The following is a 24489-nucleotide window of genomic DNA, read 5'->3' on the forward strand; positions in this document are numbered from 1 at the left end:
ACGAATGCTTGCCCCAATGCTTTAGAGCCGCGGTTTCCAGTGGAGGATTACATCAGAATTTTGGATTGAAGAGAACTCCGATGTCGACATGGTCATCCAAAGGAGAGAAGGAAGGGACCGACATCCTAATCGGTGGAAAGCAGAGCCGGCGATCGGTCGTGAACGAGTATCGGCGGAACTAGGTCAAAGTTACGGCGGTGGCGCTAGAAAGCGTCATTCTCCCCTTACTAGTATTCAATATTAGTTTTTAGTATTTTTTTAAAGCACATTAATTAATAAGTAAAGTAGAATGTAATATATAATAATAATAATATAAATGGCCTGTTAACCGAAACAGTTGGCTTTTGAAAATACAAAACCTAAACCTAAACCGTTACAATCAATATATATATATAAAGCTAAACCACATCCATTGGTTTGGGTATTGTTTGGTCAATTGTTTTGCCCACCTATAGCTGATAGGAAGTTAAAATAACAATTACAGTAAAAATCTTTTTTTTGAGGAGTATGAGATGGTTGGGAAGGATCTTCGTTGGTAGAAATTTCTAAGTGTGTTGTGTTCCAAGTCTGGGGGATTGGTGTGTCATCCAACTCCTTCAGCTTATATGTGTGCAAGTTTATACATTATATTATTTGGTACAAGCCTTCCCACAGAGCTCCTAGTTTGCCTTGCCTTTTTTAGATTGCGATGGCTCGATGTTGCACATTACGAGGTCATCTAAGAAGAATTTCTATGACTTGATGATGCATCTCAAGTTAATGCTGAAAGACTTACTAAAGGATAAGTGTATCACATCATTATCAAGTAATAATCTGGAGAAGTCCATGTATCGAATCCACCTGATTTATGCCACAAGTATTGATCTACTCAAATTCTAATCGTTATTTAAGTGGTGAAAATTCGGATTTTCTTTTACTATACTAATTCTGAAGTCTAATTGCTAATTCTAATCTCAATTCTAAAAAATGATCCAAACCAACTATTATTCCCTATGAATGAAAATGAAAGTGGTACGATAATAAGAAAATTGAAGTAATAATCAAAGCTTAATTATGAACTGACTATTGATGCATAAATGGATTAGAGGTTAAACCAACTTATCCTACAATTGTTCTTAGCACATGATTCTTTAATCGGGACGCAGCTAACTCAAGTGCTTCCGAAACTAGGGACCGTTTACCTTGGTGTGGTCAATACTTACAATTTCAGGTATGAATTAAGACTCATCTATATGAACTCAAGTTAATATTCATATTTATAAAAAACTCAACCAACAATCCAAACATTTACCAATATTAGAATCATAAAAAGGAGAATGAAATTAAATTAAATTCAAATTAAAGATGAACAAAGTGATAATGTTTACAACCAATTTAAATCCGGAAAGATCTTACAAATTAATTAAGGACAAATGAGAAGAAAATTTGCCTTTGGATCGTGGTCTCAATCGGAGGATGAACCTTGATCTCTGGTGAAATAAATGGAACATGCAAGCTTGAATGACAGATGGCAATGGAGGAATTGACGACTGCTCTCAAGGGGAGGGGTAAAAATAATAACTAACTCTAGATGCCTTGGAATGAACAACCCAATGTCTTTAAATAGAAAATAAATGGTACTGTAATAGTTATAAACATTATATAATGATTTATATATTTGAAAAATACAGGAACTGGTTAAATTTGGCAGAAAACTAGGCCAACTTGTCAAGTTAGAAATTCCAACTCATTGAGGTGGATGGAATCAAGTGGGAATGTACTTTCGGATAGCCAACTCGGTGAGTTGGAATTTCCAGCTCGTCGAGCTGGAGGGAAATAACTAGAAGCTTCGCATTTTAATTGGCTAGCTCGACGACTGGTATTTCCAACTCGGTGAGGTGGCATGCACCCTACCCGTGCTCGCAAAATCCACTATAATCTTCAGTCAAACATTCCTGGATCTGATTAATTACTTAAAAATTTGTCAAATCTTCACTAAATCACATTAATTTTTTACCTAATCATCAATTAACTTATACCAAATCCTTCTCTATCTATACCAAGTAAAATGATATATTTTGGTAAGTTAATTCCATCTAAATCAAATATGAAAATCAATTTATTAAAACCAACAAAATACTTGACAAAGTGAGAAATACTAGAGAAATGCGATATATAACTAAAAACTTAAAATTGACAAAACAAAGATTAAGTTGATTTAAGTTCAATACAAAGACAATGAAAGACACGAAATAATCCCGAAAACCATAATAAAAGACAGGATAAAATATCCCTATCAAACCTCCTCACATTTTAAGCTTTATTTTAAAGGATGAGAAACAGAGAAATACAGAGAAGGAAAACACAAAGGAGAGAAGATTACTATATATTCATTGGTAATTCTCAAGCACTTGTTACAAGCTTAAAAGTAGTCGTTACACCTCAAGGAGTGTGCCTAACAGTTTCAACATAGACTAACAAGTGTCTTGTCTAATCTCTCTCCCATAAGGTCTGCTTGGATGCAGGTTTGAGAAGGTTAATTAAGGGTTTTGCTATTCGTCGCCCCTATTTTCCTTACCGTCGCCTCCTGTTTGACATTTTTGCCCTTTTCATTTTTCATTCAAAAAAGTGAAATTCTCTCAACCACGAAGAACAAAACGAAGAAAAATCATGCCTCCAAAACAAGGAAAAATAATTGAACATCTAAGTTTCGTATTTACCAATAATCTGAAATTTAACGAATTTAACTTAAAACAGAATTTTTTTTTCGTTGAATTTGCACTAAACGGGTAGCCCATACGGTCCGGTCCATGGACCGATAGCATGAACTACCCTATTTCACCTAGGCAAAACGGGTGGGCTACCCGTTTTGCCTAGGCAAAATAGGGTAGCCTACCCGTTTTGCCTAGGTGAAAACGGGTAGGCTACCCGTTTTCCTTTAGGGAAAATAGATTTATTTATTTTAATTATAATAAATATTAATTATAGATAAATTACGTATTAACACGTGCAATACATAATTTACGTATTTTTTTTATTTCCAATCAATAATTTATATATACGTTTTTTCTATCCAGTCAATACATAATTTACGTATAATTAAATTTATGTTCTAAAAGGTAAATAAATATAATTTACCAAATAAAAATTAATTGGACACTTATTTTTTATTTCCAATCAATACATAATTTATCTATAATTAATATTTATTATAATTAAAAAAATAAATAAATAAACCCATTTTTTCTAAAGCAAAACGGGTAGACTACCATATTTTGCCTAGGCAAAACGGGTAGCCCATCCTATTTTGCCTGGCAAAATAGGGTAGCCTACCCGTTTTGCCTAGGTGAAATAGGGTAGTTCATGCTATCGGTCAATGGACCGGACCGTATGGACTACCCGTTTAGTGCAAATTCAACGAAAAAAAATTCTGTTTCAAGTTAAATTCGTTAAATTTCAGATTATTGGTAAATACGAAACTTAGATGTTCAATTATTTTCCTTGTTTTGGAGGCATGATTTTTCTTCGTTTTGTTTTTCGTGGTTGAAAGAATTTCACTTTTTTGAATGAAAAATGAAAAGGGCAAAAATGTCAAACAGGAGGCGACGGTAAGGAAAATAGGGGCGACGAATAGCAATCCACTTAATTAAAGGGTGGAGAAGGAAAGTGAGTTAGTATGAGGTAGAGTTAGTAGAGTAATCTTGGTTGCTTAAGTTAAGGTTATTTAAGTTAACCTCGAGATCCTACCACCATGTTGATAAGATTGAAATTGAGGTTATTTTAATTTTTTTTAACTTTCATTTAACATCCATTTAACCTTAAGAAAAAACCCACCCTTATTAAACTCATTTCCAAACATGGTTAACTAAAAAAACTTCCTTTAGGCATTGTTTGGATACAGTGTAATTAAAGTAATATAATGTAAGTGAAGTGTATGAAATAACTTGTTGTATTTAGATGAAAGTTAAGGTAAATGATGGTTTAATAATTTAATTATATATAAAATTACTCTTATATACTTTCATAAGAAAAAGACACGTACCATACTTCCCCTCCAATTTGGGTTGTAAGAAAAATTATCCAAAATCCAACTCAGCTAGCCTAGCCTCACTTGCCATGCTCTTCAATTACACATCAAAACGAATAAAGTTAACTAATTACACTTACCCTCAACTGCTTTCAAATACTATGTACAAACAATTTAACCTCTTCTACCCCTAACTAACTCACAAAAAATGAAAAAGGTATACTAAGGATGCTTTCAATCTCCACCGTAGAATTCTAATAACCCTAAAGATAACGGTGAATGAGCAAATTCTACATACTCAATGTGATCAAAACTGTTAACCACCATTCCTCATTTTTACAAATAACACCTTGGACTTCAATTCGAGACTCCTCCTTCCGAGAAGTCCCGATTCCATTTTCATTTGTATTCGAAATTCATTTCCCAAATCGATATGTCGGCCATCTCGAATTGCATATCCGGCAGGCATTTAGCAAGTCGGACTTTACTGCCTACCGCCTTCTATCTCCAGTGAACCAGACCAGTCAGCTTTCAACAATCCACTTCGTTGCAATTTAATCATCTTGTTCGTTCAGCTCCACACCGCGTCCTCGTTATTAAGGTTAGATTTTAATGACAGGTTTCTTGTATTCTCAATTTCAATAGAAACGCAATGCTTCGTTCCATTAGAATATTCACCACCAACCTCCACCGTCTCCACCACCTTCGAACCCTGACTTCCTCCGTCACCACAACCACCAAAAAAGACTCCTACTTTGCCTTGATACATCACATAACTAATATAGTCCGCCGCGACATCTACCCAGAACGCACTCTCAATCGACTTAATCTCCCTGTCACTTCCGAGCTTGTCTTCCGTGTGCTACGTGCTTGCTCTCACTCCCCTTCTGAATCCCTCCGCTTCTTCACTTGGGCTCGTGCCCACTACACCCCCACCTCCGTTGAATACGAAGAACTTATTAAAACCCTTGCCCGAGCTAAACGCTATTCTTCAATGTGGAAACTAATTACCCAATTGAAAGATCAGAACCCCCAATTCAGTATCTCTAATGATTCCGTGTGTTCTATAATTCAAGAGTATGGAAAACATGGTTTGATTGATCAAGCTGTTGAGGTTTTCAATAAATGCAAGTCTTTGAATTGTGAACAAAACATTGATGTTTACAATGCTTTGCTTTTTGCTCTTTGTGAAGTGAAAATGTTCCATGGAGCTTATGCTTTGATTAGGAGGATGATTAGGAAAGGCTTGGTTCCTGATAAAAGGACTTACGCTGTTCTTGTTAATGGCTGGTGCACCAGTGGGAAAATGAAAGAGGCACAGGCCTTTTTAGAGGAAATGAGTAACAAGGGGTTTAATCCTCCTGTGAGAGGGAGAGATTTGTTGATTGAGGGGTTGTTGAATGCAGGCTACTTAGAGTCTGCAAAGGAAATGGTTAGGAAGATGACTAAAGAGGGCTTTGTACCAGATATTAATACATTTAATTGTTTGATAGAAACAATTTGTAAAGTTGGGGAGATTGATTTTTGTATTGATATGTATCATAGCGCCTGTAAGTTGGGGCTTTGTCCTGATATAAATACTTACAAGATCTTGATTCCGGCTGCTTCGAAGTTGGAAAAGATTGATGAGGCTTTTCGGTTATTGCATAATTCGATTGAGGATGGACACAAACCATTTCCTAGTTTGTATGCTCCAATAATTAAGGGGTTGTGTAGAAGAGGGCAATTTGATGATGCCTTTTGTTTCTTTAGTGAAATGAAGGTGAAGGGACACCCTCCTAATAGGCCAGTATATACCATGCTGATCACTATGTGTGGACGTGGAGGGAAATATGTTGAAGCAGCCAATTATTTAGCTGAGATGACTGAAATGGGTTTGTCTCCTATTTCAAGGTGCTTTGATATGGTTACTGATGGATTGAAAAATTGTGGAAAACATGATCTGGCTAAGAAGATAGAACAGCTGGAAGTGTCTTTTCACAGTGTGTGAGTGTAGCAGTTGATGTGATGCAATTTGTCCATTATGAGTGGATGGTTTCTGGTAGAAATCAACAGCATTTAACTCATGGAAGACATAACTGCTGCCTAAGCATTGATGCTGGAGAAATGGAAAAGGTAAGATACCTGTGTTTTATTCTTTGATTTAAAGTTGGATGTTATAGTTTTGTTATTTCAACATCTAGAAAAATGTATAAGATTTTAGCGTAAATCTTCCTAAAATCTATCCTTTAATGAGTGTGATATTTCTTGGCTAAACTTAGTGCCTTAGCTTTTCATTTTGATTTAATTTTTGGAAAGTTGCCTTTGCCATCAAACACAATGAATGTATCATTTTCCATCAAACACAATAAATTTAACATGTGCTGGGTGTCACGGGGGTAATCCTAGGCCCGGCCTAAGCCCCGTGTGGCGCCTCGACTTCCCCAAGTCTCGGCCAGCCAACTCCTACCGAAGGGTCCCGTCAATACCTCTGTCGGTATTCCATCCCGGAAGGGTCTCCCTGTGGGGCAAGCCTCACCCTAGAATGGGCTCGCACTATGGGGCACTCATCGGCCCCCATAATGTCCGTAGGGTTCCACCCTACGGAGACATCCACCTTCCTTCCCGAAGGACGTATGCCCGACTCTCCTAGTCTCTGGTAGACTAGGGCGGATCACTTAGGCCAGTACCGATTACTGACCCCGGGGGCGGCGGAGATCCATACGCCAGGGTAGTCCCTGTCCCCCTATAGTGTTTCTTATGCCAACTCGGATCCTCCCGTCCGCGTACGTTGATATGCTCCATACACCACACAGCTTGTCAATAGGGTTGAGTTTGCCTATGGCCAAACTCCCCCCTTACACTCTCCCCCACTTAGAGGATCAACGTCCCTGTTGATCGGGTTTTGCTTCTTCTGACGAAAGCTTCCCCTTTTGGCTTGAGTGTCACTACTGTTTCACTAAGCTGTCGGCCTGCTTCCACTGATCTCCGCTTGCCTTTGAACTTTACTTGAGTTTCTACATTGCTCGCTTTTCTCTAAGGATGGCTTGAACTTCAACCATCCTTTACTTGAGTTTTCACATTGTTCGCTTGTCATTAGAGATGGTTTCAACTCCGACCATTACTTTTCTATTTTTGTAACCTGCGACTTGAACATCTTCGACTGAAGATCTTTTCTTGCGCTGCAATTATAAGCTTTATTCGTTGACGCTAGCAGAAGTACTTTTCAAAGGGTTGTGAAGCTTTTTGACAAATTCCTTTCAGATCAACTAGTGTTTCCATCCGAGCACTCTTCCTCCACGGAACATCCTCTGATACTCTTGTTCCACGGATCACCCTTTAAGTCTTCTTATACCAAGGATACTAGTCCTCCACGGGACATCCTCTGATACACTTTCTTCACGGATCATCCTCCGAGTCTTCTTCCTGTTCCAAGGGTCTTCTTCCGAGTTCCCATATTCCTTCACCACATCTCATCATGTACATCTCATCGTACACTAGAGGGTCTTCCTCTAAGTATTCTAACTCTTCCGTAATATACCATAGTATACCTTAATATACTATGATACACCATAGGGAGGATTTGCATAGGGCCTACTTGAACTCTCCCCCACTTAGAGGATCAATATACCATAAGGAGGGTTCGCATCACTTGAACTCTCTCCCACTTAGAGGATTAATATACCATAAGGAGGGTTCACATAGGGCCTACTTGCACTCTCTCCCACTTAGAGGATCAACGTCTCTGTTGATCGAGGAGGTTTTGGAACTTCGTCGAAGACCATTGATGTCGATGAGCCAAGCAAGAAGTCGCTAATCCTTGCTTCGATTTCAACATGTTCATCTTAGCACTTGTTGACCATTTCCTGTCTTTCACAATTTGTACCTTGCAAGATGGATCACAAGGAAACCACAGTTTCGTAATATGAAAATGTGAATATTGGTAGCCGAGCACTTTTAGTTAAGCCTACCCACATTCACAACGGAAGCAAAATATAAGACAATAATATTACCATCCTTAATCACAATAGAGGGATAAGAACTCTTACACGATTTTGCAAGTATTCAAATACTTGATTTACCAAAGGATTGATATTGATATACCAACTGTGTAGCCGGCATCCTCTCGTTGTCGTTTATGGTTGAGGAGGAAACATGCGGTAAGATTGGACTTGTTTGCTGACGGTTCAAGCCTTGCTTCGTTTCCTGCCTCCTTTTGTATTGGACTTCTGCCTCTATTGTCACCATTGTTGGGTTGTTTCGCCTTCTCCCTCGAGATGAGTTTGAAGTTGATGGTGAAACTCGGAATTACAACTCTGGAGTTTTTCCATTGATGATCTTACCACCTGCCTCCGTCAATTCTTTGGTTGGGTTCAAACTTTACCGATCATTGCTTTCATAGGATCTGATAGGATCTCCTGGTTGTCTTACGTTTCAGCTCACTAGTAGAATGCCCCTTATTTGGTTGGACATGTCCACAGTTTACTAAAACCTTTACTTGTTACTTGTCAATCGTTGGACTCATTTGCTTAATGCGCTCGCCTGACTCGAGCTTCATATAGCTCAAATACCTGCATGAAACACATATGGTACAAAAATATGTCCTGCATGGGATATATTCTACACCAAAACCATGTTCTGCAAGACTTTGCGTCCTACACAAAACACGTCTTGTCTAGAACGTATCATGTTTGTTGTTAAGACTTCTCGCCTTCGTCAAGCTTGTTGGGGTTTCCACACACAAAATCACATTCATTTTCCTCTTGAGGCTCCGCACTTTCTCAAGTTTATTGGAGTACCTGCACAGAAAACATGTCCTTTTTGTACATGAGTTTGTTTTGGGCGTCCCCTCCACAGAGCTCATTGACGGTTGTCGAATCCACCAAAAATAAAATATAACTTCACAGCCCTCAGGCTTGCACAAGGGTAAACAAAGGTCGTACCCAAAGGACTAATACTGATTTAATTTGTAAATATAACCAAGCAAATAAATAAAAAGTAAAAAGGGGATTGGAATAGATGTTTGCTAAATTAACAAAAGTAATGAAGTTGAGTTGTAATTGAATAAAATGATTAATTAGAATTTCAGCTAAGGGATTCTCAGGCAAGGAATTTAGTTAGTCTTGATCATTGACAGAAATGATATTTCTTCTAAATTGCATATCAGACTAGTTTGGTGTATTCTTCCTAAATAATGAATTAACCAAGTAAGACTGTAGTTAACTCCTAATTAACGAATAACCTTACCTCAGCGGCTAAGATTCAACCCGTTAACAGCATTATGAATTAGAAGAACCTAATCTAAGCCAACCGATTCTCAGCGATATCGATTCAGAAACTTAATTACTCATTCACTTGATGTGATAAAGTCGAAAATAGATGTATTAATGTCACATGGAGAGTTCTCAATTTGTCAATCTGATTATCCCCAAATACAATCTAGATTTCAACTTTATAGCATCAATTACTACTAACTCAGATTTAACTAAATAATGACTCGTTGATTATCTAGTTTAATCAGACAGCCATATGCCATTTTAATCAAATGAACAATCGGCCGTATCATTCAAAAGCAAACTAACAATTGAGATAAAATCTCTAAACACAGTGAATAAACAAATGATATGAATAAAGAGAAAATACTAGAAAAGAAACGATCTCACAATACTTGAAGATTCCTGCCTTTGAATTATCCCTTAACCGAAATAAAGAGTTTAGCTATGAATAGCCATAAAGAACAAAATAAATGTTTCTGAGTTTTCCAGTCTGAAGAACGATAGAAAAATGTACGTCCAGTCTAGGCAAGAAGAGAGAAGATAATCTAATCTCAAACCTAATGTTTTTGTAGAGAAAATATATCCCTAAAAATTAGCTAACAAAATAGTATCTTTCCCCATCACAAATCTTTTCTAATCTTCTCATATCCCTTATTTTATGCCTTCTTCTTTGAGTAGGAAAGAGTCCTGATCAATCTAAACATCATCAGTTCGGAAGTCTTAGTCTTGGGCAAGACTAACTCCAGTTCGTTTCAGCTCCTTTGATTCAGTTCATCTTGGGCAAGACTAACTCCATTTCGTTTCAGCTCCAAAGTTTCTTCAAATTAAGTCCAATTCTGCTCCTTTTAATCATTTGAGTCCTGTGGAGACAAATCATACCAAAACAAGCAATAATATCCGAAATAACACTAAATTAATTAAGTAATCTAGCACCAAAGTGGACATTTGAACGTTGAATTGGACACTTATCAAACACCCCACACTTACCCAATGCTTGTCCCTAAGCATATTAGATCATGTCAACAATTCTTTACTCTTATGATTTCGTGTTTACCAACCTTTCCCGATCCCCCCTCATAATGTAAAGATTATCAGCCATCAACTCTTAAAGCCAAGACATTATTCATGTTTAAACATACAATGTAACCACTTGAAAAATCTCAGCAAACAAGCTTTTGACCATGTACATAAGGTATGAATTAAAATCAACAACACCCTCACGGAAATCGCTCATTGCACTCAAGTGTTTAGGCTATAATTAATTTCAAGAAATCACTCAAGTCGCAACCTAGAATGAAATTACCATAAGCTTGCCAATATATCAAATCTCCACCACTTAGTATGAATTCAAGACACTAAATCAAAGGGACTTAAAACAGGGTGTAGCGTAGGCTGGGGTTAAGGTTTGGAAAGGAAATGAGGGAGAAAGGGAAATCGAGAGTAATAAAAATGTACATTTACTCTGAAAATGGCCAAAATGGAATCAAGACACGATTATTTACAAATGACTCACAATTCTTAAACTTCAGAATGAATGAATGTTTAAGACAAACTTAAACAACTATAGACATACTGAAATGAATAAGTTAACGAAACATTTTTTTTTCTTTTTTTTTTCTTTTTGCTTTTGTTTTTTTCTTTTTTTTTGTGCCTCTGATTTTTTCTTTTTTCTCTTTTTTTTTCTTTGAGGCTTTTTTTTTTGTTTCTTTTTTTTTCTAAAGATAATATTTCAAACTAGAATAAGGAAGCTACTACTTTCCAAGCTAATGTCCATTTAGACACCTTTTGAAGCACAACCACATATAAGCAACAGGCTTGTGCTAAATCCTCATACTTTGATGAACTTGTGGTTAATTCGAATACGGAGATTGCTTGAAGCAACAGCTAAACACATAAATAAGCAAGAGAATGTACAGACTCTGATGGCTAGAACATCCCTGGCCAAGGGATTTGAATAGGGGTATGTCAAGAATGGGGAAAGGCTCAAATGTGGCTAACTAAGGGCTGGTACTGTTATTTTTTGTTAGTCTTGGGCAAGACTAAGGGTTCAAAGTTTATTTGAGATGGCTAACAGAAAAAAAAACCTATTGCCCTTATCATTTTTAATGCTTGAATACATCAATGTGGTCTCGAAATGCATAACATGGCAAGTTCTAGAATTTCAAACTAGAATTGGACAACACTCAGAAAAATATAGAACAAAGTGTAATGTTTTTGTTCTTGCATTCAGGCTCAAAAAATTTCCAAAAATTGGGGTAAATTGGTGTTGTTTCATTCAAAACGTCTGTCATGTAATGGGAAATTAATCAAGTGGTTCATATGCATGCTCAAGACAATTGTGCAACCCTGACCTTTTGAAATTGACAGCTTTACTCAAAACAAGACTAAGGGGTTTCAGTGCTAAGTTGGCAACCTAGTTTCAACCGAGTGCAAAACTGAGAGCTAGCATTGTTATTTCTAGGGACAAAACAAAGGGTGGACACCCCACACTATTGCAGACAAAAATAGACAGAAATTTTGGAAAGAACAGGCAATAAATGAGGCAATGAAACAATATATCTCCATGAAAGTTAGACAAAATCAAAACAAACAAACAAAACATACTTCTATATCAAAAACCCCTCCCCCACTTTATCCTCGCACTGTCTCAGTGCGGAATTCACACAATTAGGGGCGAAGGGCAGCAAACAGGAGAAAAATAAAGTGAAAGAGAAATTGTGCTTACTGCCCTTTTTGGAGGAGTGAACCTCGTGTCTCATCTTTCTATGGGAAGGTTTGAAAAAAGTTCACATACTCAAAGTAAGCCTCTTGATTTGCACGTATTTCCTTGATCTCATTTAACATTCCTGTATCAGAAAAACAAAGATTGCCCTCTTCGGCGTAACAAATGCATATTTTTCAAAACTTCTATATTAAGAGGTGGTGTGGTACAGGCTATGTGTCTATCAGTTTGTGCAACATTCACAAAGATTCACAGCCAAAGACGTGATCAAATATCCCAAATATAAATACTTGGGTCATCGTATCCTTATTTCTAACTGCGTAATTAATGGCCAAGAAAGGATGCATCAAACAAACAACAGGATTGAGAAAATAACGAGCTTTGGTCTTAGATGGCTTGAACTTGGGTGCAGACTCAAGTGTAAAATCCTTAAAAAAAATATATATGTTCATCAAAATCACATATGCATCAGATTTCACAAATCAGGAATACAGGAATACACCAATCTCAATGCAAAACTCGGTTATGGACCAGTGATGGTCTTGATTTATCAACCTAAAATGAAAACACTCAAAACCTATATCCAATTTTCACGAATCATACTGAAACTCAAAGATTCTATAAAATTCATGTATCATCTCATCAAAGATGGGATAATTCATGGCAAAGAAGTTCTCCCAAACTGTTCCACTAACAAATTTATCAAAATTAGATTTCAAAAGGCTTGGTTTTCAGAGACACATACCTGGCTTGGTGGATTGAGTCTGCAAATCCGATTGACGCTGCTGTGAAGTTGCAAGATGTCGCGAATTAAAGGTTGTGGCTTGAAGGATGCGATTGAAAGATGAAATTGAAATGGGAATTTAAAGGAAGTGGCTGTGGTGTTCCAATTTGTGGAAAATTGAGGGAGTGAAGAAAAAAGAAAAATGAATGGGATGGTGGGTGAAGTGAATGGCGGGTGAATTGTGAGGGTGAAAGAAAGAAAATTGAAGTGGCGGTGGTGGATGGTGTGGGTTTTTAAGAAATTAGGAAAAGAAGAAAGGGAAAAGAAGTGGTGATGTGAGGCGAGTTTGTGAGGGAGACTGAAGAAAGTGGAGTGGCAGTGGTATGAGTGCCGTCGACGGATCGAAAGAAATTGGAAATTGAAGGAGGTGAGGATTGTGAGATAGTGGGACGGTAGGGTAATGCTAGGTTTATTTAATTGTGTTTTTTTTCTTTTTTTACCCCTCACTTCTCTATTTTTCATACTAAACACTTTTGGACTTCCATTAACTTCATAACTCATCTTTTTGGGCCTTTATTCCTCCATTCTTTTCTTTTCTTCACACCTGAAAATCAAAACTCAACAATTGAAGCCTTTGGGGAAGATGATGTTAGTTAATTTAGTTGTTGCAAATAAAAATAAATAAATAAATAAATCAAATGAAAATGAAATTATGAACATCAGTCTTGGGCAAGACTAAAACTGGGCTGCCTCCCAATAGCGCCTCTAGTTAGCGTCTTTGGCTAGACGTTCTTGAGCTCTAAGGCTAGTCTCCTGGATCAAGATATTGCACTTCTTCGAGGACTCCAATTGGGATATTCTCATAAAACGGCTTAAGTCGGTGGCCATTTACTTTTTGCACATTCCCATTCTTCAAGCTCTGAGTTTCCACTGCACCATCAATATTCATGTCACACTGCTTAATCGCCCATAAGGCTCTGTGTTCTGGTTTTGGTGCCTGCAAAATAGAAGGTAATGGGCGTTGATTAACACGAGAAATTGTTTTAACATCAGAATTTTCCGGTTTTGATTTCAGCACTGCCATTTTTGGCATGACTTCCTGCACATCTTCTCTAAGCTCCACGTCCTTCTCCTTTATTTCATCATACACATTCAGACTTTCCTCAACAACCACCTGCAATTTATCTTCCCTAAAAATCTCAAAAACTTGCTGAGTTATTGGTTCGACAACATCTATACCACAAACAGAATGCACTTCATTAGGAAATTTTATGGTATCATAAACATCAAATTGAACAATTTTACCATCAAACTCCATAGTCAGTGTTCCTTTGTGAACATCAATTTTTGTCCGAGCTGTTGTTAGGAATGGTCTACCTAACAGGATTTCAGATGAATCTGAAGGGTGATCTTCATCTTCCATGTCTATGACATAGAAATCAGCTGGGAAAATTAAACCATCAACCTGCACTAAAACATCTTCCAACAACCCTTCGGGGTAAATAATAGATCGATTAGCAAGTTGAAGTACTACTCCCGTTTCCTCAAGAGGTCCAGCATTTAAAGACAAATAAATAGACATAGGCATGATATTTATAGAAGCTCCTAAATCACACATTGTCCTCTTAATACTAGTGTTCCCAATTTGACAAGAAATTGCAAACATACCTTTATCCTTACACTTTTGGGGCATTTTCCCTTGGAGTACAACAGACACATTCTCAGCCATGACAATCTTTTCATATCCAATTTGTTTTATCTTGTTAGCACACAATTCTTTGAGAAATTTAGCATATCGAGGGATTTGTCTAATAGCATCAAGTAAAGGAATATTTACCTCGACCTTGCGGAACGTCTCAAAGATATCTTTTTCTTCTTTTTCCTTTTTAGTCTTGGTCAGACGATCAGGGAAGGGTGGTCTAATCACCAAAGGCGTGTGTTGATTCATGGTTTTCTCTCCAGACGACTTACCTACTGCATCTTCCTTTTCTATTACCTCTTCTCTACTCGTGGACTCTCCCGACACAGCTTGTTCAGATTCAGGAACAGATGTAGTCTTGGGCAAGGCTAAATCTTTTCCGCTGCGAAGTGAGATTGCACTCACATTTTGCCTCGGATTCGCCTCAGTTTGCGAAGGTAACTTCCCTTGGGACTGTATTGCACTCAAAGTGGTTGCTATCTGACTCATTTGTTTTTCCAAGTTTTGGAAGTTCGCTTGAACGTTGGCATTGACCTTGCTTTGCTCTTCCTGGAATTTCAGCAAGTTAGACACAACAGACTGATCAATAAAACTAGACGCCATACCTGAACTTGGATCCGTTTGAATTGGTCTATATTGTTGGGGTCTTTGGTACTGTTGGGGAATGTTTGGTTGAACCACATTACTTTGCGGCTTGTAGCTGAGGTACGGATGATCCCGCAGTCCAGGATTATATGTATTCGAGTATGGATCATACTTCCTTGGGGGATGTCCCTGATATCCGAGCACGACACTGATCTGTTCCGGTGTACCTTCGTGCAATGTGGGACATTCATCTGTGGCATGTCCAATAACTGTGCAAATCCCACACGCCTTAGCTTGAACTGCTGTTCCTACAACCAGATTTTGAACAAGAGATGTCAGTGCATTAAGTTTCTCCTCAATGGATGAGGTGTTTACCTCGTATGCTTTCCGTGGAGGCTCTTGTTGTTTCCCAAATTGTTGGGAAGTTGCTGCCATACTTTTGATCAGCTCTTTAGCTGCAGTTGGCGTTTTATCAAAGAGGCTTCCCCCACTAGCAGCATCTATCATCTTTCTTTCCATGCCTAACATTCCCTCATAAAAATATTGAATCAAGGAATGTTCAGTTATCCCATGTTGGGGGCAGCTTGCACACAGCCTTTTGAACCTCTCCCAATAATCATGGAGTGTTTCAACATCCTTTTGCTTGATGCCGCTGATCTCTCTACGGATCATCGCTGCACGTGATGCTGGAAAATACTTTTCTAAGAATGCTTGAGCCATGCCAGTCCATGTTGTGATGGATCCGGAGGGCAGGTTGAGAAACCAATCTTTAGCTGCATCCTGCAAAGAAAAAGGAAAAACTCTTAATTTCACTTGTTCCTCAGTAATTCCTTGCGGACTCATACCTGAACAGATAGCATGAAACTCTTTTAGATGATTATGCGGGTTTTCACTTTCCATCCCATGAAATTTAGGCAAGTAATGAATCAGTCCCGACTTAAGCTCAAATGCCGCATCCAGGTTTGGATATGTGACGCATAAGGGTTGTTGATCAGCTTGAGGTGCATGAAGTTGCCTCAATGTTCGTTCCGCCATCGTTTCTACTTCAGATGGTTCACTTTCCTCGCTGGAAATTTCCTCTTCTTCACTAGAACTGGAAGTTTCAGCCCCTTGTAATTTTTGCAACCTCACTTCTTTACGAAATCTTCTTGCTAGCAATTCAATTTCTGATTCAAAAAGCAGTTGCTTTGAAGTTTCTGACCTGGTCATAAATGGCTTTAAATCAAGTTAGATTAGTCCCCGGCAACGGCGCCAAAATTTGACGGTTGTCGAATCCACCAAAAATAAAATATAACTTCACAGCCCTCAGGCTTGCACAAGGGTAAGCAAAGGTCGTACCCAAAGGACTAATACTGATCTAATTTGTAAATATAACCAAACAAATAAATAAAAAGTAAAAAGGGGGATTGGAATAGATGTTTGCTAAATTAACAAAAGTAATGAAGTTGAGTTGTAATTGAATAAAATGATTAATTAGAATTTCAGTTAAGGGATTCTCAGGCAAGGAATTTAGTTAGTCTTGATCATTGACAGAAATGATATTTCTTCTAAATTGCATATCAGACTAGTTTGGTGTATTCTTCCTAAATAATGAATTAACCAAGTAAGACTGTAGTTAACTCCTAATTAACGAATAACCTTACCTCAGCGGCTAAGATTCAACCCGTTAACAGCATTATGAATTAGAAGAACCTAATCTAAGCCAACCGATTCTCAGCGATATCGATTCAGAAACTTAATTACTGATGTGATAAAGTCGAAAATAGATGTATTAATGTCACATGGAGAGTTCTCAATTTGTCAATCTGATTATCCCCAAATACAATCTAGATTTCAACTTTATAGCATCAATTGCTACTAACTCAGATTTAACTAAATAATGACTCGTTGATTATCTAGTTTAATCAGACAGCCATATGCCAGTTTAATCAAATGAACAATCGGCCGTATCATTCAAAAGCAAACTAACAATTGAGATAAAATCTCTAAACACAGTGAATAAACAAATGATATGAATAAAGAGAAAATACTAGAAAAGAAACGATCTCACAATACTTGAAGATTCCTGCCTTTGAATTATCCCTTAACCGAAATAAAGAGTTTAGCTATGAATAGCCATAAAGAACAAAATAAATGTTTCTGAGTTTTCCAGTCTGAAGAACGATAGATAAATGTACGTCCAGTCTAGGCAAGAAGAGAGAAGATAATCTAATCTCAAACCTAATGTTTTTGTAGAGAAAATATATCCCTAAAAATTAGCTAACAAAATAATATCTTTCCCCATCACAAATCTTTTCTAATCTTCTCATATCCCTTATTTTATGCCTTCTTCTTTGAGTAGGAAAGAGTCCTGATCAATCTAAACATCATCAGTTCGGAAGTCTTAGTCTTGGGCAAGACTAACTCCAGTTCGTTTCAGCTCCTTTGATTCAGTTCATCTTGGGCAAGACTAACTCCATTTCGTTTCAGCTCCAAAGTTTCTTCAAATTAAGTCCAATTCTGCTCCTTTTAATCATTTGAGTCCTGTGGAGACAAATCATACCAAAACAAGCAATAATATCCGAAATAACACTAAATTAATTAAGTAATCTAGCACCAAAGTGGACATTTGAACGTTGAATTGGACACTTATCACTCATTACAAACAAGGGTAAAACCTATGAATTATCTCAGGCGCCCCTGCCGGATTTGTATTTAGCCTTCATGGCCTCGGCCCGTGCCGGATTTGTATTTAGTCTTCATGGTCTCGGCCCCTGCCGGATTTGTATTTAGCCTTCATGGCCTCGGCTTCTGCCGGATTTGTATTTAGCCGTCATGGCCTCGGCCCCTGCCGGATTTGTATATTCGAGTGATCTCTTTTCATTGCTCTTTTTTTTTTTTTTTTTTTGTATGGACTTGCAACCATAATCCTTGCTCAATTTCATCCTGTGACCATCTATGGGTCAGATGACAATTTCACAAATAGATTTTTTTTTTTTCTTTTTCCACGACCTTCTATGGTCAAATGAATCTTCCGTCATTTCATCTTCGCAAGGCCTTTTATGGCCACAGAACCATTTCATTGGGTTGTTCTCACCCGATAATCCCAATTATATCCGCTGTCTATCCTTTGCCACGATAGACTTGGGCCAATATATCTATTGTTGCCCACCATTTCTCGCATAAGGGTCTATTTCCGTATGATGGACAATGTCCATGTAATCCGACGGTAACTCTATAATGAGTTTTCCTTTATTCTTGAGTAGGCACACACAATGGAATTCAACAATCCATTCATGTCCTTCCCCTGATCCTTCAAATTCCACATGAGTTTTCTCGACTCATGGAAGAAAAAAAGTAATGTCTAACCGAATTAGAATGATTCATGCACAAATTACGCCTCAATAATTTGGCTATGATAACCATCTATTCGCTAGATCATCCCCACGCTACTTCACACGAGTTCCGAATTCCGAATATTCCTTACGCATTCTCCCCCCGTTAAAGGGATTGAATCACCCGCAATCCCATCGCCTACTACCGTAGGGGAGTATGCATTCACTTTCTAGCATTCACATGCGTTAGTGATCTTAGTTCCCTTTTGCTATTTCCGCATTCCCACACACTGGGTAATATTTCGCCACACTGCCCTGGTAAACCATGGGCTTTTATCAATCCGAGAAGCATCATAAAATATTCTCGGAAAAGCATCATAAATTTCCGTCCGTCAATTCTTTGGGGAAATTTAGGATCTTTAGTATCGCAAGTCCGCATCTCCAAGGTCTCGCTTAGTTAGAGATATGTTCGCTCACACCACGATGAACTCGATTAGTTAAAGCAACGTTGGCTCACACCACGAAGAACTCGTTTAGTTAAAGCACTATTGGTTTATACTACGAAGAACTCGCTTAGTTAAAGCTGGCACACTCTCTTCAGGGAGAACTCTTTTAGTTGAAGCTTACTTGCCCACCTCGCAAAGGTCTTGCTCAGTTTAAGAGACTACTACATACTTCACAAGGCCTTTGATTAGTTCTGGCTCTGATACCAAATGTCACGGGGGTAATCCTAGGCCCGGCCTAAGCCCCGTGTGGCGCCTCGACTTCCCCAAGTCTCGGCCAGCCAACTCCTACCGAAGGGTCCCGTCAATACCTCTGTCGGTATTCCGTCCCGGAAGGGTCTCCCTGTGGGGCAAGCCTCACCCTAGAATGGGCTCGCACTATGGGGCACTCACCGGCCCCCATAATGTCCGTAGGGTTCCACCCTACGGAGACATCCGCCTTCCTTCCCGAAGGACGTATGCCCGACTCTCCTAGTCTACTAGGGTGGATCACTTAGGCCAGTACCGATTACTGACCCCGGGGGCGGCGGAGATCCATACGCCAGGGTAGTCCCTGTCCCCCTATAATGTTTTTTATACCAACTCGGATCCTCCCGTCCGCGTACGTTGATATGCTCCATACACCACACAGCTTGTCAATAGGGTTGAGTTTGCCTATGGCCAAACTCCCCCCCTTACACTGGGTATGTTGAGCTCTGAAAAGAAGGTAAGCATAGGCTGTCACAAGCTTGACCTTTGTTTTCTCTCTGAAATTTTTGCCCTCCAACACTTGATGACTCTGATTTGTTTTCATATCAGATGATTGTCAGCAAATGAAGACGACTTCCAGAAAAGGAAAAAGAAAATCTTTGGACTAGATATAAGAAAACTAAGTTTATCTAGAAGCTTCCGAGCTGAATTTCTAAAATGTAAATTTGTTGATATGATATGTGATGATCTTTCTACAGAAATGAGTAAAGCTTTTCTTAATGAGGGACATGGAATGAACATACCACTATTCTTATTCAGGACAGCACATGCAGAAAAAACATCTGTTTTTGGAGAGTGGAGACTACAGAATGAGCCAAAGCAACAAGGAAAATCTATAAGGAATTAAGAACCTTAAACATGAATATGTTCCTATTGAATTCATAGATATCTTTTGAAAGAGCTTCAGATGAATGTCTTCAAGCTTTTATCCTGCTTATATGATACAAAACTTATTTATTCACGATCTTCATTTGAATCTTCACTTAGCACCAGATATTATCAACATTTTACAAGGCTGCCTGCTTGTATGAATACAAAACTTGTATATTCATCTGAATTTTCACTTAGCACCAAAAAATTTATGAGGATCTTACAATTTCAACAACTCTTTGCAATGTAGTCAAAAGGACAGCAGATAGATATTGAAATTTTGTTCCACTTTAGAAAACAGAACTGCTGGAAATGAATAGGAAGACCATTAGCTCTATTCGAATATTTCATTCATACAACATCCAACATCAATGTAAACTAACATAATTGGAACATCTTTATGTCTTATCTGCTCATAATCACTAGGAACATTAAAGAACATAAGATGACTAGTTCATAGTTGCAGAGGAGGAGGCGGAGGCAAAGTATAAGCCAACCATAAGAATAGAGAGGGTAGAAGAAAATTAATGCTTTTCATTTGATATATCTTAGCTTAATGCTTAGGTGACAATAAGGTGAAATGTCTTGGGTGATTGCATTACTATATATAATTATACATAACCCTGTCAACACTTTTATGCTTGCATCACTGTGTTGATGACATGGAAATTAATCACTACACCGACAGACACCCCTAACTTAAAGGGCGGCCCGGTCGCATTACGCGTCCCCGCTGAGCGAGGGTCCGGGGAGGGGTCCCACCACAAGGGTGTATTGGGAGCAAGCCTTCCCTTGCCAATTTAATTAGCAAGAGGCCGCTCCTAAGACTCGAACCCGTGACCTCAGGTCACACGGCAACAACGTTTTTACCGTTGCGCCAAGGCTCGCTACACCGACAGACACCCCTAACTTAGAGAGGGAAAATTTATGCTTGTTGCTAACTAATCTTGTATTGTTATGGTGATATCCAATATGTCATTTAAGTTATTTATCTACTTAAATCTGGGAATATTAAACCCATGGTCCCTCATCTTTGGCTTAGTTTCTTTATGGCCCCTAAACTTCAAAACTGGACCTAAAAATTCCTGAACTTTGCCATTTACTAACATAAAAGTCCCTTATAAAAGTAAACAACCTCAAAATGACATGTGAAGACCTTGGCCATGGGTGTAATTTACCCAAGCAATCAATACTTTTCCATCACTGTAATATGTAAAGAATTAAGAGTTAAAGATTGGTAACTGAAAGCTCTTAGTTACCATTTTTTTGAAAATAAAGTGGCAGGAGTTAAATACCTGACTTGCCATTGTACATATAATATATAGAAGAATTACATCTCTTATTAGTTCATGCATTATTATTGTGTTAAAGAGGTACTCTTTGTATTTAGTAATGCACGCTTATGTATTATGTCTAGTCTAGTTGACATTGGCAAACTTGTCCTGGAGATCCTTAACCACATCTTGATCCAACATAAAGGCTTTAGCAAGAATATCAGGATTAATGGGTGGATTAGGACCAAAGACAGCATTAGCAATAGTAATAACACCTGGATTTTGGCTGCTTAAACCAGCAAAAGCAACACCTTTAGTTTTAGCAATATTGAACTGGAAGTGAATTAGTCCAATTGGGAATACAAAAACATCTCCTGGGTATAGTGTTTTAGTGAAGAGCTTATTAGGATTAGATGTGACGAAACCAACAAGGAGAGTTCCTTCAATCACAACAAGGATTTCAGTGGCACGAGGGTGAGTATGAGGAGGGTTTAATCCACCATTTGGGGCATAGTCAAGCCTAGCCAATGATATACCAAGTGTGTTAAGTCCTGCTATTTGATCAACATTTAATAATGTTACATTTACTCCGTTTGCATTATTTGTATCTCTTGGTATGTTCAGTCCAGCAAAGAAGAAATCTTCTGCTACTGTCTCATTTGGGTTCTTGCAGAACTTTCCATTCACAAAAACTGCATTCATTAATATATATCTTCCAAATTAATATCCATGGATCGATGTATATACCATAAGAAGATATGATTCTGAAAAAAATAAAAGAAATTAAATAGAGAAGTTGAGAAATACATACCAGCATTCTTGGGCTCAGCTATGGCTACACAGAAATCCTGGAGGGGGCTAGGATCATAAGCAGATGCCAAAGACGAAGCCAATGCTAATATAGCTAAAGGTACAAGGAATTTAACACTTTTCATTTTCTTTTCTTTCCCTTGAGTGAGATAATTTAAGAGACGCCTCAAGCTTAATTATATCTAAAGATGTCTCAAGTGTGAGAAGCTTAATTATATCCCATGAGTATTTATAGGTGATTTTTTTTTTGAAATGTACAGTGCCAATTACTCGACACAATAAATTGATAGAAAACATATTATTTATTAAATTTAGTTTTTTACCTAATTGTCTTAGCTCACCGCTGCATTGCTCATGGAATAAGTCTTGTTTACTCAATTTCTAGTGAATTCAGAGTTTTGAACGAGTTATTAAAAACTAGAGCGATTCAAACCTTTTGAATTTAGCTTAAGTATAGGCCTGACTAGTTGGAGATGTTGGGCAGTGAAACACTGTCACGTTCATAAGATGTCGGTGGCGGAGATGCGTATGTTGAGATAAATGTGTGGTCATACGAGAAAGGATCGGGTGAGTAATGAAATAATTATGACAAAAGTAGGGGTTACATCTATTGAGAATAAAATGAGGGAAAACCGACTAAGGTGGTTTGGCCATGTAAGACAAAGAGCGCTTGATACGCCGGTTAGGAGGACTGAAGAGTGGCAAAGGGATATAATGGTGAGGGGTAGGGGAAGACCTAAGCAAACTTGGAAGAGGGTGATCGAGAGTGATATGAGTTTATTGTGGATTGAGGAAAATATGGTAGTGGATAGGAGGGAGTGGAGGGAGAGAATTTGTGTCGCCGACACGACTTGATTTCTGGGTTTTATATAATGGTTCATGTTAGCCGATCCCGAATCATTTCGGGATTAAGGTTTTGTTGTTGTTGTAAAGACCTAACTAGTTGGGAGGTCAATATCAGATTAGCAATGTAATTAATTAAAAGGTGGTCTTGTAATGGCAGTAAAGTAATCAGCTGTTATAAAAATAGGTAGAGCTAATAATGGTATATACCATTTGCTGACATTTCTTGTTCCTTCAATTATATTTAGATTTTCCATGAAGACTTGCCTTCATTAATTTATACGTATTCTTTTATTTCATAGTAAGTTTTTCTTCTAATTCGTGATTGGCTTTGTTCACTGCATTGCTCCTTCTTGGAATAGGTCATGTTTTCTAAATCTCTAGTGAATAGAGAGTTTTGATTGACTTGTTAACTGGATTAAATGTACCGTTGGTCACTCAATTTCAATTTTTCTCAATAAAATCACTCAATTTTGGGTTTTGTCTCAATTAGGTCACTCCGCCGGTTTCAATGATTAAAAGGGATAAGAATGACGACATGCGTGACACATCAGCATAAGTCAACTCAGATTTCTGATTGAAACGAAACATGAAATCCATATATATGCCACCTGTCAACCACACGTCGGTTAATTTTATGGAAAAAACAAACTTAATTTTTTTTCATGAAAATGATCGACACGTAACTGTCCCATGTCATTTCGGTCAAAAATCTTAGTTGACTCATTGTTGTCCTGTCAGTCATGGCATCGTTCTAATGCCTTTTAACCACTAAAATTATCGGAGTGACTTAATTGAGATAAAACTCAAAGTTTAGTGATTTTATTGAGACAAATTGAAATTGAGTGACTATTTTGAGACAACCATACGGTGCATTTAACTCCTTGTTAACTAAAAGGTGGTCTTGTTAATTAAGAGTTCTGTTGCAAAGTTGCATTGTTTCTCCGAAATCTTGCATTAATCTTGTATTAACCAATAAAACTACAACTATATATATATATATATATATATAGGAGCAGAAGACAAATCCTAGTTACTCTTAACAAGTTTGGTTGACTTCTTTGAGCTTGCCAACCTAACCAAGTTGGGATGTTCAAGCTGCTATTCCTTTTCCTTTTCGGTTTCTATTCTTCAATAAAAATACACGTCTGTCATGATGTACAAGTACGATGGGAGAAGGAATTACAATCCTTGTGGTGACACTAGTAACATTAAAATCGTGGACTCCTTATCACTCTTAGAGCTGTAATTGAACCGAACCGAGCTTTGGTCTGTTCAGGCTCTGCTCGTTAGAAAATTGACGAGCTCGAGCTCAACATTCTGTTCGTGAGCTTGTTAACAAGTTTTGCTCATGAGTACTCGTTAATTCAGTTCATGAACTTTGCTCGTGAACAACTTATTAATTATGTTCATTAATTATATTGGTTTGAGATTTCTTTAATACAAAACTACATAGTTTTGAAACCTATAAAACTGAAATTTACACAAAACTATGTTGTTTTTACATTTCTCCCATTATAGAAATATTATTAAAAAAATAATCTAACCAAGTTTGCTTATAAGCATGCTCATGAACATAATAATCGAGCTTGTTCATGAACCTATAATCGAGCCTGTTCACGAGCAGAGTTTCGC

At 37.8% G+C, this 24489-nt stretch overlaps 2 protein-coding genes across 5 annotated transcripts; one reads left to right on the forward strand and one right to left on the reverse strand.

Annotated features, from left to right (window-relative positions):
• Positions 1-4360: 4360 nt before the first annotated feature.
• Positions 4361-20035, forward strand: LOC136205500 (pentatricopeptide repeat-containing protein At5g18390, mitochondrial). 4 transcript variants are annotated; one of them, XM_065996112.1, is made up of 2 exons: positions 4361-6121; positions 19756-20035. In XM_065996112.1, exon 1 carries the CDS (start codon positions 4659-4661, stop codon positions 5994-5996), a length of 1338 nt encoding a protein of 445 aa, XP_065852184.1. In that variant the 5' UTR covers positions 4361-4658; the 3' UTR covers positions 5997-6121; positions 19756-20035. The 4 variants fall into 4 exon arrangements, with proteins under 4 accessions (XP_065852184.1, XP_065852185.1, XP_065852186.1 ...); XM_065996113.1 differs by having other exon boundaries at positions 19817-20035; XM_065996114.1 differs by having other exon boundaries at positions 19822-20035.
• Positions 20036-21147: 1112 nt separating this feature from the next.
• Positions 21148-22217, reverse strand: LOC136205501 (germin-like protein subfamily 1 member 13). The gene is made up of 2 exons (XM_065996116.1): positions 22013-22217; positions 21148-21893 (listed from the first exon to the last, which is right to left on the reverse strand). Exons 1-2 carry the CDS (start codon positions 22134-22136, stop codon positions 21346-21348), a joined length of 672 nt encoding a protein of 223 aa, XP_065852188.1. The 5' UTR covers positions 22137-22217; the 3' UTR covers positions 21148-21345.
• Positions 22218-24489: the final 2272 nt, after the last annotated feature.

This window comes from Euphorbia lathyris, chromosome 9, assembly GCF_963576675.1.
Source record: "Euphorbia lathyris chromosome 9, ddEupLath1.1, whole genome shotgun sequence".
NCBI classification, from domain to species: domain Eukaryota; kingdom Viridiplantae; phylum Streptophyta; class Magnoliopsida; order Malpighiales; family Euphorbiaceae; genus Euphorbia; species Euphorbia lathyris.